The sequence below is a fragment of the Eublepharis macularius genome, chromosome 16 (assembly GCF_028583425.1).
Source record: "Eublepharis macularius isolate TG4126 chromosome 16, MPM_Emac_v1.0, whole genome shotgun sequence".
Taxonomy (NCBI): Eukaryota; Metazoa; Chordata; class Lepidosauria; order Squamata; family Eublepharidae; genus Eublepharis; species Eublepharis macularius.
Genome location: NC_072805.1, coordinates 22,537,033 through 22,555,659, shown reverse-complemented (window position 1 = coordinate 22,555,659; position 18,627 = coordinate 22,537,033). Strand labels below are relative to the sequence as shown.

The 18,627-nt window shown below is 44.3% G+C and overlaps 1 protein-coding gene across 5 annotated transcripts in view; it reads left to right on the top strand.

Annotated features, from left to right (window-relative positions):
• CMIP (c-Maf inducing protein) overlaps positions 1 to 18,627 on the top strand; it is a 216,633-nt gene that overhangs the window by 176,146 nt on the left and 21,860 nt on the right. For all 5 annotated transcript variants that reach the window (XM_055000397.1, XM_055000400.1, XM_055000399.1 and 2 more), the window contains 5 exons: positions 125 to 205; positions 5,761 to 5,864; positions 7,432 to 7,536; positions 8,826 to 9,179; positions 16,483 to 16,548. In XM_055000397.1, coding sequence (XP_054856372.1) covers positions 125 to 205; positions 5,761 to 5,864; positions 7,432 to 7,536; positions 8,826 to 9,179; positions 16,483 to 16,548 — 710 coding nt within the window. The remainder of the gene's footprint in view (positions 1 to 124; positions 206 to 5,760; positions 5,865 to 7,431; positions 7,537 to 8,825; positions 9,180 to 16,482; positions 16,549 to 18,627) is intronic.

Sequence of the window (18,627 nt, the reverse complement as noted above, 5' to 3'; positions counted from 1 at the left end):
CCAGTCTTGCTGGTCTCACATTTACCTATGTCATGTTAAATTCATTTTTGAGGCCCTTTTTCATTTTTTGCAAGCTCTTTGCCTTCCCAAGCTTTTTGTAACATTTTATGATTTCTGAATGCAGCATTGCAGAGAACGGCCTCGGTCCATGGTGGTCATAGAAGTCTTTACTCCGGTTGTGCAAAGAATCCTCAAACACAACATGGTGAGTCCAAGTGTTATGCTTTGCAGGTCTAATAGAGAGAGCTCTTTGGCATTGTTCTTTTCCTAAATCGCCTAGACGATGATTTGAAAGGTGAGAAGCATCTGAAGATGTGTCCTGAGCACCTTCAGCGGTTAGGAGGATGGGAGACAAAGCAAGAGTCCTTCCGTGGCAGTCCCTCTTTTTTGGAACACCTTCTTTGGGAACTGTTCTCTTAGCTCCCATGCTGTTATCGTTGACAAGTGCGCATTGAAAAACTCAGGTTATTTTTCCTGCTTGGGTGTTTGTTTGTTTATGAAAATGTCCATACCCAGCCTTTCCTCTTAGCCGAAAATGGTTTGTTGTTGCTGTTGATTCTGTTCACCTGGTGTGTTTGGTGTTGTTAATTTAATCTGATCGTTGGATTGCCTTGTTGTAAATTGTGTTCTTCTTATTTGGTATAAGCTGCCTTAGGCGCATGTCACAGAGAGGCAGGGTTTTTTTTTAAACAAAAAGCTGTAGAATAACCTTGGAAACATTTTTAAAAGCTGCTTGTGAACCAAGATCACTGAGAGCTGATGTAGTTATGGTACCTTAGAGTCTCTCTACCCAAGTCACATTACACAGGGATGCTCAAGTGAAAGATCCTACACTTGTTCTCCCATTGTGGATATGCATGCACTGCTAGGGAGACAGAGCACACTAGTGTACAGAGTACACTCATCTGCCCCATGTAGGAACGGTGGCTAAGCTCGCACCAACTCACGTCCCCACCCCTCACTTCCCTTGTAGTTGGCAGGGAAGGGTGAAGTGAACCTGGGACATAGTCCAGAGTCAGAACATAGTGCAGAGTTTGTTTTTATGCTGTTAAATCTGGCTTTTATCATTATTTAATGTACCGTTTTATCAATGTGTTTTTATCTGTATGTTGTAATCTGCCCTGAGCCCGTCCACGGGGAGGGCGGACTATAAATAAATAAATAAATAAATGAATGAATGAATGAATGAATGAATGAATGAATGAATGAATGAATGAATGAATATAAAAGCACACAGAAAATAAGTCACTTGAGCGCCCCTGTGTAAGATGTCTTGTGTAGAGAGACTCTTAGAATAAGAGCTCTTGATAAGGAAGTCCCTGATTTGGATCTCATGAGAGTCCCCATCTGCAATAGGGTGATGATAATACTGGACCTAACAGGTTTGTTGTAAGGATTACAAAAAACTAATGCACTGCAAAGTTCTTTGAATGTTTTCAATGGCTAAGAAAACTGTGAAGCATAGCCAGACAGCAGTTGTATTTTGCAGCTTTGACCAACTCCTTGATATTAACATGGGTGGCATGCAGGGTCTTGCTGGGTACGCCTCCAGTGTCAGTTATTTTGAAATATCTGGGCCACCATGGGAGGTGTTTCCTTAACATGTGCACAGGAGCAAAAACCAGTGTAGGAATACCACCTCCCACTCCCACCACCGCCCCTGGAAGAATTTGATTAAAGTTCACACTTCCAATGGAATTGTAGTCTTATATGTTATAGTATAGGAATGTCTGTGGCTCAGTGGCAAAGCATTTGCTTTGCGTACAGAAAGTCCCAGTTTCATATTCCTGGCATCTCTCAGGACTGCCAATCCCCTGCCCTGAGCTCCCCTTGCCCCTTGCTGCTGCAAATTTCCAGAAACACTATGGTAAAACCATAGAGTTTCTGGTTATTCCTAGAGCTACTGCCATCATACTCATAACACCCCCGCATGTCCCCACCCCCCACTCTCCCACATGGCAACTCTATCACTTCCAGTTAAAATGATCTTAGGGCCAAAATTCGTAATACATGTGATACGAGTCAGGCCATGGGTTCTGGGCCTGACTTGTAGTCACATGTATGATTGTTGGAATTCACCTTCAAAGTGTTCCATTGCTCTTTTCAGCTCAACCTTAAGAGCACTTGGATAACCTATTGGAGCCAGAAAAATGGAACACTTCAAAGGCAAGTCCCCCCAATCATCCCTGTAACTACAAGTCAGGTCGGACGCCCATGACCCGATTTGTGTCACATGTATCATGTATTCTGGCCCATAGTTAGGAAAGGACTTTCTCTGCTTGAGATCTTGGAAAGTGCCACAGATCAGAATATGCAGTACTGAGCTTTATGGACCCATGGTCTGATTTTGTGAAAAAACGACATCACCATCAAGAACTCATTTTCTTATGTTTAATTTTTTTAAAGCTTGCTTGCCTCTTCTTTCATTTTCCTCCGCTGTTATAATTTAGATTTTATGTGACTTTTTTGTTCGCATTACTCTGTACTGTGTCATGTACATTGAAAATACTATCTAAATAATAAATCATGGGCATAACAAGGGAAACAAGCAGCAAGAGAGGGGCTCTAGTGCAGACATCTAAGGTATTGTTTTAAATACATACCAGAGTCTATTTAGTCAACCATTCCCTGGGGAGCAGTCAAATACTCAAATCCACTCCAATTTAATTTTTATATTTGGTGCTTTAAATTCTTCATGAGTTTACAGTTGTGCAGACATGTTGATTTTTCCCTGCATCTGTAAAAGCTAAGCATAGAAAACATGTCCAGTTTATCTTTAGTTACAACCCAAGACAAACAACACACTGTGCAGTTTAGTTTCATTCCAGAACTTGCAAGAGCACTGGCTATTTTTGGTGCGGCTCTTCGTGATTTCACACACGGCTGCAAGAATCTGAAATGTGTTTGTTAAGACTCTGTTGTGAAGCATAATTCCTTTCATTCATTTAAAAGAATGAAAGATTACACTGCCCTAAAAAACCAGGGGGGCGGGGGAGAACAGCAACTGGAATATTCCCAATTAGTTAACCATAATTCAGTTTTGGACTGGGAAATTGGAAACAGATTATACTTAGAAGAAAGGATTGTTCTTTAGTTACAAACTTGAATAAAATGGTTAGGTTATCCGATGAAAAGCCAGATATTATGTGTTTGCAGCAATCAGAGGTTGGATACGATGATTCGCTTCCAATAAATGAGGCGTCTTCCTCCATCCCTGTCAGAAGAAGGATGCTTCCATCTTGCTTAGCATAAGAGGAGTCATTTGATCCATCACAATTTTATTTGAAACGGCCTGTGAACAGAGCCAGCTGTGATGGGGTTGGATTGCTGCCAAGTGTGATATCATAGAAATAGTTGCTATTCTAATGGCTGTTGTAAGTGGAGGCATCCATCAATCAAAACATTGAGATTACTTTTCTGATCTCGTTTTCTTCTGTGTGCAGTTGAACCAAAAGGCGCTTAAATAGGAATTGTAAGATAACAGACTGAGAAATTTCATAAAGAAGCAAGGGTTGTTGCCTGGATGTTTTGTAGAACTGAACTGCGGCAGTTGGGATACCTCCCTCTCAAGGCTTATATTTGTATAGTCTCTTGTCTTAAAACACCCAGAAAAGTTGCTAAAATCAATCAGTAAGTTATTTTTTAGAATATCAGCCTTTAGGTCCCTGATGTCTTCTATGCGGTGATTTGGTGTGAAATACCCAGGGCTCATTTCGAGGGGGAACGCACAGGAACGCAGTTCCGGCAGTTCCCCAAAGAGGTCACATGTCAGGTGGCCCCACCCACCTGACTCTTGGCCAGTTTTGGCCAGTTTTGGCCTGGATTGGGGCTGAAATGGCCCGGATCAGGCCTCTGACGGGTGGTGGATCACTCTCCCGCTCATCAGCGGCCTGATCCTGACCATTTTGGGCCCCTTTTCAGCCATTTTCAGCCCCTTTATGCCATTTTGGGCCCAATTTCGGCCCTGAATGGCCAGGATTGGGTCCAAAACCTCCAGAATAGGTGATGTCAGGGGGTGTGGCATATGCAAATCAATTATACTAATGACACACTTCCGGTGATGGCAAGGGGCGTGGCATATGCTAATGAGTTATGCTAATGAGTCCCTCCAGCTCTTTTTCTACGAAATGACCCCTGGAAATACCTACAACATTTAAGCTGTCGTTATAGTTGCAGTTGCTTTAGAATGTATTCTGTCAAACTCAGAGACTTACTTCTAGGAAAACTGTTTAGGGATTGAGAAGCTAGTTTTTCAAGCAAACTGTTTCCATCACTTACTGTCTTTGCCTCTAAAGATGTTCTCACCAATGCTTCCCACTCAGCCCATGTCCCAGACCAGTGCAGTCCCCAAAAGTTGTGCTTAGATGCTGTCTGAAAATGTGCAGTTCATCTCGGAACTGAATGAATAGAAGCAGTTTCAAGACTGGTGTAAGGTAGTCTCTGTGTGCTGAAATGCTTGGCGTGCGGGCCAGACCCAAGATGAAGGGGGGCAATATGCACATTCAAAGAGAACTTCTGGAACCCTTCTGTTCTGGAATCGATATTTGTTGATTTGCAATATGCCTGTACCATAGAACAAGAAATACAAACAGAGAGAGGCACGGAACAACTCCACAACAATATATGTATAACCGTGCCCGACTTACTATGCAGCAAAAGTGCTGTATTAGCTATTTAGAATCAATGAAAAGGCTCTAAAGACTATTCAATAAAGCATATAATTATTCCAAACTGTTTCATACACGTAGAAAATAATTTCAACAATCCAACCTCTCAAGTATATCATTCATATTGGGTAATTAACATGTATTATTACAGAGAATTTTTTTTTCATATTGCAATGCAATTGAATATTTCCAATACAATAAATGTAATAAACGTAACTGCTGACAGGTCGCCAGCAGAAAATTCCCGTTCCGGAGTCCCCTTTCTCAAAGCAGTTACCACTGTAAAATACAAATATGAAATATACAAAATAATTTTTCAACATCATTATAAGTGCATTTATAAATTCAGATACAGCTGATTACAGTACTTTATACTCACAATTACCAGTTTGATGGATGTAATATCTCAATAATTACTGTAAAGCAGAAACATATCAAATTTATAAAATGTCATCTCAGTTATTATCAAAATTTATACATTTTATTGTTGTGTACCATAGAGCAGTCAGGAGGTAAAAAACAATAGTATAACCACTTTTTTAAATTCTTAATATCAATACATGCTTTTAAAATATCAAAATTTCATTTATGGGGAGTGGATTGTAAACACTAACAGATAATACATGGGTATTTATTTATGTGGGCCTTTAATTTGTGTAGCTTTTCTGTTTTAAAAGAAGATTTAATCATTACAGATCATGAAAACATAGTACATCAATAAAACATTGCTTAAATGGATTTAAATGGACACATATACGAGGATAAAATCTAGCACCCCCCCTCCAGTTCTAGAGAAAAATGCCTAAAAATGAACAGCATACATGAAGGAAGAGAACAAATAGAAAAAATTGTCCAAAACATGGTTTTGACCACATGTGCTGTTGGACTAAAGAATTGAATGATAGTGTATTGTTTTAATTACTAGAACGGCATTGCAGAAGGAGGGAGGGATAACAAGAGGAACTGCACTTGTTCAGATATGCCCAATCTGGTTCAGATATGTCCAGGTGCATTTTTTTTCCTCCTTGCATGGTCTGAAGGTTTTGCTGGTGTTCTGAGCCTTTAATCAATTCTCTCCTCTTTTAATGGACAGGATTTTGGAAAGTGCCCTCGATTGCGGCTCTTCACTCAGGAGTACATTCTGGCCTTGAACGAGCTCAACGCTGGCATGGAAGTGGTGAAGAAATTTATTCACAGGTCGGTACTTGTTGAGTTACAATCGTTGTCTCTGCTGCAATGCCGTCTTAAGCAAAATCACACCCTTCTCAGACTCTTGATTTCCTTGGACTAAGAAGGATGTGACTCTACTCGGTGGTGGAAATTCCATCAAGTTGCAGCTGACATGGCAGCCCTTGCTGGGTTTTCATGGCAAGAGATGAACAGAGGGGGTTTGCCATTGCCTGCCTTTATGTTAGCGGCCCTGGACTTCATTGTATTATTGAAGGCTTTCACTGCTGCAGAACGATGGTTGTTGTGGATTTTCCGGGCTGTATAGCCGTGGTCTTGGCAGATGGAATGGTTCTTGTGTCCCTGCAGCATAGGAGAAAGGTTAAAGAACAGAGTAGATGTGCTTTCTTGTTCCGAAGTGTTTCCAATCTCCGGGTCTGTTGAAATGTTTCCTCCCCGTAGAGGTGTTCGATGTACTGTCGAAGGCTTTCACGGCCGGAGAACGATGGTTGTTGTGGATTTTCTGGGCCAAGACCATGGCTATACAGCCTGGAAAATCCACAACAACCACTGGACTTCATTGGTGGTCTCTCATCCAAGCACTAAACAGGACTGACTTTGTTTAGCTTCCAAGATTGGGCTAGCCTGGGTCATCCATGTGATAGCCACTCTACTTAGACACTGTTGAATTTCTTACCAGTAGCGTCATTTACGGCGGGGCTCAAAGCAGAAGATGGGGTGTTCCACTTTGGCCATTTTCTCACCAGTACTCTGTGCCGGCTTACTTTCACCTCCGGTTGCCAAATTTTAATTTCAAGGATGCTGGCCTCTTGTGTGGGAGCCGTGATGCCGAGCTGGGAAGGAATTGGCCAGTCTGGTTGCATCTTGGGTAGAGTCTGGAGATAATGCTTGGAAGCTGAAGGGGGGCAGAGTGTGAAATGCATAGCCATTGCAATATCCTTTGCTAAGCCAGCTCTGCAGTCAAAGCCCTTTCTTTTTCATTCCCAAGTTCTTGATGCTTGCCCGGAATGCGGTTTTCCTGGTTAGATCAGTAAATTTAACCACTGGCTGGCAACTCTGTTGGATGTCTTGCAACACAGGACTACATCATACATTATTGTTGTTTTAGGCGTCCACCTAAAAAATGTAATGTGTGAATGAGGGGGGGGGATTTCTTCATAGGGTTATCTGTCAGGCATTAAGACTGAGGGCAGGCCAGGTACGTTAGAAGCAAGGAAGCAAAAGACAGGCCGTCAAGGGTGATAGGCCTGGTCCAGGCTGGTGAGGAACAAGCAGAGCCAGAAATCTCAGAAGGATGAGACAAAGCTAGTTAGAACAGAACAAGGATGGGGGGGGGGTCAATTTAAGATTTAACTTTTTAAAAAAATACTATTATGCAACATATATACCACTTTCCTCTGCATAGATGCATGAAATGTACGTCCTCTTTGCAGCCTTCTCACCACCCTCTAGTTATGTGCTGCATTTGGAATCCTCTAGATACTGAGGGTTTTCCTTTTCTTCTTTTTTTCTTTTCCGGCAATGATATTTGCTCTGTTTGCACTCTCAAACTGTTACCATTTTGTTTCCGTTCCAGCATGCATGGTCCTACCGGGCAGTGCCCGCATCCCAGGGTCCTGCCAAACCTCGTTGCGGTCTGCTTAGCAGCCATTTATTCTTGCTATGAAGAATTCATTAACAGGTCAGTTCTCTGAACATCACACGCCTCCCCCCCTTCACAGTGCAATAGATCGCATGGATGCTTGTGATCGATTCGTGCCTGGTTGTGCTGGGACTTTGGATACCCAAGAACCAAATATACATGGCGGGAACTGCACATTTAAATGGCTTTGGTTTCCCCTGAAAAAATCCCCAGGCGATTTGAAAAGGGCTGAGACTCTGCTTCTATATATTATGGGGGGAATGTGACCTTTTAAATGTGTGCGACGTTCACTTGCATGTATTTTTGTCCTCTGATACATGAACTTTAGCACTGAGCTCGGGATGGTTTACTGTAGGAATAAACAACTGAAGCCCCCAGGCCAAATACTCATGCATGTACGGTATCCCTTTTCCCACCCCTATCATTACCAGCCCAGAAAGAAGAATGTGTATAGGGGACAGAGTCTGGGGAGCTTGGCAGGCAGTTAGGTGAAGATGCCCTGGTCCTCCATCTTCTGTTCCTTCAGCAAAAATAGTTTGTTAACCATTGCCAGCCGCGTACTAGAGGCCTCACTTCAAAAATGATGTGGACAAAATCAAGAGGGTGCAGAGGAGAGCGACGAGGATGATCAGGGGTCTGGAGACTGAGCCCTACGAGGAAAGGCTGAGGGCCTTGGGAATGTTTAGTTTGGAGAAGAGGAGGTTGAGGGGGGACATGATTGCTCTCTCTAAATATTTGAAAGGCTGTCATTTGGAGGAGGGCAAGGAGCTGTTGCATTTGGCAGCAGAGGGTAGGACCCGAAGCAATGGGCTTAAATTACATGCACAAAGGTACCGGCTGGCTATTAGGAAAAACTTTTTCACAGTCAGAGTAGTTCAAAAGTGGAATCAGCTGCCCAGGGAGGTGATGAGCTCCCCTTCACTGGCAGTTTTCAAGAAGAGGCTGGATAAATACTTGTCAGAGATGCTTTAGGCTGATCCTGCACTGGGCAGGGGGTTGGACTAGATGGTCTGTATGGCCCCTTCCAACTCTATGATTCTATGATATTGCATCACAGTCAGCGCATCGCTGTACAGCTTTAGCTTTATTCATCCTCATTACTGCAGAATTTGCAGTCTTTCATGAAAGGGAGCCTGTCGTGCAAATTCTTTCTGGATATGTTTGTTTTCCTTGTATAAATAGGACAATATGATTGTAACAGGCCCAAGAACAGAGATAATACCCCAGCCCCTGCAACGCAGTAAAACTTCACAACCTGGCCTCCTTCCCCACTCTTTCTGTTATGTCTGGCTAGCAAAATTATTTATGCTATCCTTCTTAAAAACCAGCCGGGACAACTCGCCGAGTCTGAAGGAAATTCGGAATGGCTGCCAGCAGCCCTGTGACCGCAAGCCAAACTTGCCCCTCCGGCTACTCCACACGAGCCCCGACCTGGTGTCCCAAGAGGCTACCTTGACGGAGTCTCGCCTCAAGTCCGTCATTGTCACATCCAACGAGATCCATGTGGAAGTCGAGCGCAACAACACAGCCAACCAGAAGATGACAGCCAACGTTGGCAATGACAGTGAGCCCAACCTGATAGATTGCTTGATGGTCAGTCCCACCTGCAGTACCATGAGCATCGAGCTCAGCCCACAGGCGGATCGTGTCCTCGGTTGTTACGTGGAGATACTCAAGATGCTGTGAGTGTTGCTATTTCTTCGCCTCTGCCTAAGGAAAGGGGGGGGGGCGGAATTTCCGTCTGGCTTGTCCTCTCCCAACATCTGCAGGCATCCAGCAAAGATGTGCAAATAGCAGAGTAATAAATCTCATGCTGACAATTGCATCTGATGTATGAAACAGGCATCTGGCCCTGGTGGTGGGACTCCAGAAATAGCATCCAGCTGCTGAAAAAGGGCCATCTTTGTTTGCCTTCTGACCCGCAAGCTTATTTTACAAGACCGGGGGGGGGGGGTCCGCTGCCTGTGGCTCTAGGCTGCTCCTTGCCTGCCAGTCATCCTCCCGCTTCTTCCAATTGAGAATTCTCTACTGTGAGGGCTTTTAGCTGTGTTCTGGCTCCTGGAGGGCTTGCACAAAAAGAAAATGTGAAATGGCTCCCCTTAAGTATGAGAACGGGGCATGGATACATCGTGAGTTCTTGGGTGCAGAGGTTAGGTGTCACACAGTGATTCCGCACACGTTGGATAATGCACTTCCAATCCTCTTTGTAGATCATTTGGAATGGATTTTTTTCGTGTGCGGGACAAAAAATCCACCTCAAACAATTGAAAAAGTGCATTGAAAGCGCATTATCCAACATGTGCGGAATCAGCCACTGTCTCTGGGAGCAATCACGAATAAGCCTGTTCAAAAGTAAGGCCCATTTTATTCAGTGAGGCTTACTCCCAGGAGAGGGTTCTTAAGATTGCAAGCTGTGTTTGTGTGAGCGAGGGTGAGTGATATAAGCTAATTCAGAACAAGTCTATCAGTTCCCTGTGCCGATCATGTATTGATTTTCCTAATGGGGAACGTGGCTGTCAGGAATGGAGGATTTGGAGTCTGCATTTGTCAAACAGTCCTTTGGACTGTGTGATATGTTCCCCCGTACAGCCCTTTTCTGGAGGCAGTCACTAGAGGTAAATGTACTGTGACTGCAATTATGAATGCATTGAAGAATTTCATATCTGATAATATAATCACCTTCTAGATTCCTAGATTTGAATGGGAATCTCTGTTGCGTCTGTCTACACCACTCACTCATTACACCTTGCCAGCATGCAGCATGGTTGGGAAGTGTGTCATTTCAACTTACTCAGAAGTAATCTGAGTACAGGACCACAAGCAGTTGGGTTTACATTTTGCCTACATACAAGGCAAAGAGAATTGAACCTTGGACCATGCCTTTTCATTGGGTAGTCCATTAAAGTCAATGAAAACGCAGTAAGAGGACCCTTATTTCCCAGTGCATTTATTGAAGTCATTCCGAAGTGGAAATTCAGGGCCAAGCTACAAGTGACGAATGACACTTGAACGGCAAGTGTATTTCTCCCTGTTCACTTGCTCTCCACTCAATCCACTTGCCGTTCAAGTGTCATTCGTCACTTGTAGCTTGGCCCACAGTTGCCAACTTTACTCCTGAGCTGTACTCCTGAGCCTTTAACCACAGCTTGGCATGCAGATATTTAGCACACGAGGCTTTAGTGCCTTGAATTCAGCTGCCCTTTCTTGATCCTGGGCTGGAAAGGACAAACTCAAGACAATTTACATGGTAGAGAAGAAACAGAGTAACTTTCCCATTTGGCAGGGCTTAAGAGATTCTCTGGGTTATGTTTGCAAGACAGAAGTCAAAAGGCGTTTTTACTATGGGTGCTGATTTGATCTCCTAAAAGATCAGTGATAAGGGGAGGCAAAGTTAACCTTTCAGTTAACACGGTTGTTGATTAGTGTCATTATTTTATCTCCACTGACCTCAGAGGTCTTTATTGCACACTACTGCATGGTTGTGCTTTCAGAGCGAATGCTGGTGTGGTGTTTGTTAGAAGCTTACTTGATGACTGGGGGCCAGTCAGACTCTCTCTCTCTAAGCCTAAGGTAACCTTCCTCACAAAGTTGTTGTTATGAAGATAAAAATGAAGTTGGGGGAGACTGTTGGGTATACATAGCTTTGGGCCTCTTTGGGGAGAAAAGAGGAGAGGTTAATATCTTCCTTGTGCCCCCTGTGTGCGTGGAAGATTTCCATGTGCCGCTTACAGGATTGATAACTTCAGCTGTGTTTGTTTTTAAAAGATACTATAAGATTTTGCATTCTTTACCATTGGAGGAAAATACTCAGTAAATTCCCTTCCTCAGAAAATCTGCTGGTAGCAAAGATCTGATAATGAAGCATGGAGGGAAACGTAAGGCCCTTGTCACAATTTGGTATATTACCAAATTTAAGATAACAGCTTGTGCAGATGATGGATATCAATGACCATGTCGAATGAAGGAGATGAATTGGCAACGCAAAGGACTCTGTTAATGTTTTTAGAGGGTCTCTACAACTTTCAAACATAGGCCTTGTGCTTTTTCTGCAGCCAAAGGGAAGCATCACATTAAACTATGGGCTTCTTCTCTCAGTTATGACTTGAGACCATTCTCCCCCCACACACCTTGGGCTTAAAAAATACATATATGGACAAACATTTTTTCATACTCTTGGTTAGAATATGGTGGGAACAAAAGGGGAGGCAGATAGAACAGCTTTGGAGGCTGGATTCAGGCCCCAGCTGTGCCCTTCTTGGTTCCACATCATGCCCAAAGCCCTTGTAACCGGAAGGGGGTGGATTTCTTGCCAGAGGGGAGAGGAGTTTCTCAACTTTATATTTAAATGCAAGATTTGAGTCCAGTAGCACCTTAAAGACTAACCAGATTTCCAGGCACATTCGCTCTTGAGAGAGTCAAAGCTCCCTTCTGAATGGAGCTTTGACTCTCAAAAGCTCATACCCTGGAAACCTTGTTGGTCTTTAAGGTGCTACTGGACTCAAATCTTGCTCTTCTACAGCAGACCAACATGGCTACCCACCTGAAACTGTACTTAAACGTGTAACCTTTCCTATTCCTCCAAAACCACACTGGGTTCTTCAAGGGCATACTGGGAAGCTTGAAATGGCCCAGTCTCAACCCAAGCTGAGCAGTCCCTGCAGTGCCGTGAGCCAGTGGTGCAAGCACCACTCAGCCCAGACCAGCACTGACGTTGGGCTGCTCATGTGTTACTTCCAGCTGGTGAGCAGACATGGGTCCTTGATGCTGTTCAAAGGGCATGAGCTGAGCGACTCTTGCAGCACTGGTGGGGCTGCTGGGACCTTGGCTCTTTTTGTTCCTGGCTCCCAACAGCCCACCATGAACTTTCCTGGAAAGAAGTGGCCACTAGTTCTCCACGTGCATTAGTGAGTTGTGCTTCTGGCACTGCTGTTGAGTCCGTGTGCAAATCAATACGCGTGGCACAAAAAATCATAACGAAGCCACTAACAGTGCAATCCTAAGCAGCATTTTACTCCCTTCTAAGCCCGTTGACTTCAATGGCCTTCAAAGGGTGTAACTCTGCTTAGGACTGGAGAGAAGCAGTCAGAAATCTAGGGGGGAGGGTTGCAGTTTGACTAGTCCCCGCCCCAGCTTGGCCCTGCCTTCTCTGCATTCTCTGCTAGGTCAGCCCCATAGTCTGAATACCCCCCAGTGCATTCTCTGATGTCATGTTTATCAGGGTTGCCCATGGCTGCTAATATGTTTTGGGATTATTTTGGCTGTACGTGACCTCCAAGGGCAGCTTTTTTGCTTGAGCGAAAGATGACACTTGGGAAAGGGGGGAAAGGTCCCTCTTGTGTCTACAGACCAATGAGGACATTGGTCCAAAGCAAAATAATGGAATTTATATAAGGGCTTATTTAATTTGTTGCAGTCACCCAGTGTGGCAGGCTGACATACTTCAGGGCTTCATCTGCCATGGGGGCTGGTGGCGGTGTGTGGCAGCTGTGATACCCTTTGCCTGTTTAGCAGCCATGGTGCCCTGCCTGCCATGAGCATTCTGTGAACTCTACAGATAGGGACTGCACCGCGAAAGACGTGCAGCTGCTATTAATGTTTTGCATGCTTGGGGATTTTAAGAAGACCCTGATTATCAGCCGTAATCAACTAGTTGTGGCGAGGGGAGGGGGAGAGACCAAACTTGATTGGACCACTTCTAGCGGTTGATTGATGTTTCACGTGTAAATGGAAAGCTGTGTTTAGTTTCTGAAGTATTGAAACTCGAGCCACATGTTTTCCCCGTATTCTCTGATGGCTGTTTTTGCAAACTATGTTCTGAAGTGGCTGGGTCTCTTCAGAAGCTTGTGCGGAGTTCCTGGACAGGTTACTGGCCTTGGCCAAATGCTAAGGTTACTAAGGTTGCCAAAGGTCTTTCCCATCAATGAACAGCCTAGCATGAGTATTGGGTGCAATCTGTGGCAGTCTCTCAGTTCATGTAGAACAGTAATGAGCCCTGGCTGGCACCCTCCAAAAGTGGAAAATAAACTAAAACGTGTCCCAGAACCCTCTGCAATCTGCTTTCATTTTTGAGATTAGTATACAGATATTTTCAGTCAAAGTGATTAGGAATGTGCGCTTGGATAGATCTGGTCCAAACATATTCTCATATCTGGAGCAGTATTCAGGATTCTTGGGAATACTGGTATCTGAGTCGTGTATATTTCCGGAAATACTTGGGGCTGGCATTTTAAGGATCCCAGGACTGTTTCTCTCCCCCCCCCCCCTTTAACAGGTTTCCCAGGCAATTGGAGGAGGGGGAAAGGAGGCATCTTGGCCAGCCCAGGGAAGTTGGCTCCTGGCTGGTGCCAATCTTACTCAGCCTGGGGAAGGCCATTACCAGCCAGTGTGAGCCAGGAGCAGGACCCAGCAGAGCTATGGATCTGGCTGGGTCCTTCTTCTTTCCTCTCTCCTCTGTATGGGCAGGCCCTTTTCCAGGGCCATTTTTTCTCTCAGTCCACACTCCTCGAAGTAGAAGCCTTAGGTTATCTTTTTTCAGGGGCCTTTAAAATTGGACCCTTAGTCCAATTCTCTTGAACCCAAATAATTCCAGAATCTCGGGAAAAAATGAAATCCCAAAATGGTAACACTGAATACTGATATTTTTGCCCTTTCGGAATCCAAAACATACCGTTTTTTCCCCAGTTGCATATCCCTAAAAGTGATGTTCAAGAGAAAAAAGAGAGCCAGCATTGTGTGGTAGTTAAGAGTGTCAGACTAGAATCTGGGAGACCCACGTTCAAATCCTTACCCTGCCATGGAAGGTTGCAGGGGGATCTTCACACAGCCTCACCTGTCTCTCACGGTTGTTAGGCTCAAATGTAGAGGAAAACACTGGTCCCTACTGAGGAGACAGGCAGAGTATATGTGAAGTAAAATAAAAAATAAAAAAGAGATTCCTGAAAGTAGGAAGTCTGAAATCTAGTACACTAGCTGGTCCTTCAGAGGATATGTCTTCTTCTCACATAAAATCAAGGTTTGCTTAAGAGTATTAGGTGAGGGTCTTCATCCACCTGCATATTTGTTGGGGCCCTCAAAGACTTTATTCTGTGGAAGCCATGTAAATTCTTCCTCAGAAAATGCGTGTTCATCTAAGTGTGAAGCAATTCTGGCTTTAATAATGACGACTTCCGCCCATTATTCAGACCAGAGGCAGAAGTTTAAGTGACAGGGTCTGTAATTTCCTGGATCCTGGAGGGGAAAAAATGGTGTTACACTTGAAGTCTATCGGTTCAAAAAAAATGCTGAGTTAAAGGCCCATTTATATCTGAGTTCTTTTAAGAACTTTCAGAAGAATATCATTCAGCCTCAGTAGCTTCTTTGTTTTTGTTAGTTGACATTAGTTGTGTGATCCAAGTTATAAGTTGCACACAGGAATTAGACTACTGGCCTGCCTGACAAACTTATTAGTATTTCATCTATTTAATTTAATTATTTTAAATGTTTTATAGATACATTTGTATTTCAAAAGTTGCTTTAATGTTTGAAAAGTTTTAATGTTGACCGATTTGCGGAGCCTTGAGTTGGGTGAAAAAGTGACATAGCAATGCTTTTTAGAAAGTTTAAAAATATATATAAATCTGCAGTATACTGTATGCTGTGATGGTTTCTCTTCTGTTTGTTTGGAATTCAGAGACTGAGTTGTAGAGGCAACGAGCTGATGTTGGCTCAATTTTAAGCCAGAGCTACAATATTACAACAGTTTGATTTCTTGATGGCTCCTTTTGCTGGTTCCATTCTGGTCTAGGGTTTTGTTTAATTTCTTTCTTTTAAGTCAGCACGGAGACGTAAACAAATGTTGGGCTGGACCCAGAGCAAATCAAGAATTTCCATTGATTTCCTCCTTTCCACTGTTCAACTCACCCCCCCCCCCATGTCATTCCTTAAGGCCCCCTGTTCCAAAAGAGAAGCATTGTCATGGAGATCAGTGGTCTGCGGTGGGAAGGAGGATGGGGCTGGCATCAGCATACGCTGGGGTGGGGCAGCTGTCGGGACCCAGGGCTTCTGGTGGGGCTCACTAATGCTGACTCCCCACCCATGCATCTCCTCTGGTTCCACACTCATGCACGTCTGCCTGCCCACTTGTGAGAGCCACGTCATGGTCCCAGCTGCCTATGCTAGCACTGCTGGGGAAGAGTATGTGGGTGGAGCCCACAGCTGTGGTGCTCTTGATGGTCACAGCAGCAGCACTCCCAGCTGCACCCACCACCCAAGACCATCGGGGAAAGGACGTGCAGGTGGTGTATACAGCTGGGCCTGTAGGCAGTGGGGGAGCTTGTGAGTGGATGGGGGTAGGATGCACAGGCAGGTAGCAGCATGCAGGTGGGGGTGGGCAAGAAGGGGGATCTGGTAGTGAGCATGGGGGGGTCCTTGGTAGTCTGTACCCAGGGTCCCCAAAACCTGCAACCAGCAATGGAGTTTCTTGCTGGTTAAGGTGCCACTTATTGCTCTTAAGTTGTTGTGTACTGTCAAGTCTGGGCATGCAATAAGGGCCACTGGGTGTGTGTGGCGGGGAAGGTAACTGAATTTCCTGCACTGTGCAGGCGGTTGAACTAGATGAGCCTAAAGGTTCCTTCCAATTCTATGATTCTAAGTTGCAAATAACTTACAATGACATTATCATGGGGCTTTCAAGGCGAGTGAGAAGCAGAGGTGGTTTGCCATTGCTTTCCTCTACAGAGCAACCCCAGTCTTCCTCGGTGGTCTCCCGTCCAAGTACTGACTGGGACAGACCCTGCTTAGCTTCCAAGAACTGATGAGATTCAGCTATTCCATACTGCTTTCCCTCCCTTTTCATGCTCTTACATCCACCATATGTAATGGATTGTCTGAGTCTGGCAAATTTTAACAGTAGAGAAGCAACCTATGAATTCTGCACCATATACATAAACTAATTGCATATTTTATTTTATTTTATTTTATTTTATTTTATTTTATTTTGCATTTTAGATCAAACTACGATGACTGGAGACCTGCTCTTGCTAGTTTGCTTCAACCCATCCCGTTCCCCAAAGAGTAAGTTTGTGACTATAAGATGTTTCTTGGGCTCTTTCTATTTAAAAAGAGGGTTTTTTTCATTAAATCTCAGTCTAATCTTAGAGTTCTAAAGACAGTTTAAAGCTGCAGCATCAACATGCAAGGGCTTTTCCCAGTTATGGGAAGAGAATTTTCAGTGAAGGTTTTGCAGAAACATCGAGACAGAAAGCCCCTTCTTAAGGGGCTGTATTTGCTTGGGACATAACACCACACTCCAAAATGTGTTTAGAAAGTGCCATTGATTTTAGTGGATTGTGTTTCCAAACAATTACCCCATCCTAGCAAGCAGCCCTCCACATACATTCCATGCGGGTGCAGCTATACCCACCGGGTCCCATTGAACAGGGCGTGTGTGTCTTTTGATGGGCATAATCTTACCCATCTGGGACCACCTATTATTCTTCATGGCAACTAGCCCACAAATAAGGCTGGCTTGGGAGGTAGTGCGCTTAGGATCAATCCTCTAGTGATCGATAAAATCCAGAACGTGTCATTAAGGTCCCACTTCAAGTTAATTTTTCAGAGGTGCATTTGGCACTTTAATTCATGCAATTCAGACTGTCCTTGAGTAGAATTTTAGATATTAATTCATAATGTCTGGACCACGGTGCCTATTGTATTTTCTTAATCCTACAGCTTTAGGGCTGTGTACAAAAGACCACTTTAATATGAGCGGAGGGTGTTTTTAATCATATTTGTATTCACTCTCTGAACAAAATGATCTAGTTACCTAAGCTGATGTAACTAGTGTGCAGGTTAATGAGAAATGCTTTCATATGCAGCAAAAGCTTCTGTTAACCAGAAAACTGGGATAACCAGTGTGCCCGGGACCAGGCTGAGCCCACCAGCCAGCAGCAGTAGTGCCGAGCATGCAGTTGTAGAACAGGCTCCAGGACCCAGGCATGGTGGCCGCCATCTTGGGACTGGCCACAACACCCAGCCTGCTGGCACTGAGCAGGCAAGAGTGCCAAGTGGGCGGAGCTGGCTTGGTGCCGTGGCTGGGCCACGCCTGCTGGCAAGCAGCAGCAGCACTGAGCAGGTCACCGTGGAGAGAGCGGAAGGCACCAGGAAGGTCACATTTGTTTATCCAGCATCCCTCATTCCCTATGGATGCTGCTTAATAAAAACGTTTATTGTAATCTTTAAGGAGTTGATCTATTTATTTGTTACTTTGTTTAAGGCATTTTTAATCGGTCTCTCCCGAGTCCTGTTTGAGGTGGCTAATAAATGAAATTTTCATGTCCAAATGTCATCGCAGTTTGTATAATGCTTTAAGTGTTGGAAATGTGTCATGTATTTCATCACTCTTCATCCTTACCACAGTCTTGTAAGGTAGCCCAATATTAATTTCTTCAGCATTGCTCATGGGAGTCTGAAACACCGAAAGAATAGCTAGCCTTAAGCATCTAGCAAGTTTATGGCCAAGCCGAGATTCGAACTGGCAGCCTCTTGGGATCTCTGCTTATTCTCGTAGCTGCTCTGCCGCGTCAGTCACTGAATTTTCCGGTTATGTTCTTAACATTCTGTGTCACTCCAGTGTACCCAAGAAACTGGACCTGATATGTGGTTGTATTGGCAGGATTAATTCTCAGCTGCTGGAGAAACCGCCGTGAGCCATAAGGGAAGGCGGGATATAAATATTTTAATAAATAAGTAGAGCTCAGAGAGCATTCTTCACATGTAGCCTGAACCCGCCTCCAAATGTGAACTGTCAGATGTACCAGCCAATCCTGGTCAAAGCCCTGTAGTCTGACTCCTCCTTTTGGCCCTGTAGCTTGCTGCTCTTGCCTCCCCTTCCTGGCCACTGCTGCCCCCTCCTCTGGCTCTGGGGAGCACTTCGTCAGTAACCAATGACAGAGATAACATGGGAGGGTCACGACTCACCAAAGACCTTTGTTTGATTTACTGGTTCAAAGGCAGCACTCAGAGCGCTTCTAGAAGGATGATCTCTTTCCTACTTAGCTCTTTTTTCATCCTAACTGCAGAATGCACCCTTTCGTCTCTTACTTACTGTGCATGGTGAAGAGGGTAGGTAGGGAGATGGATCTCAGACCATTG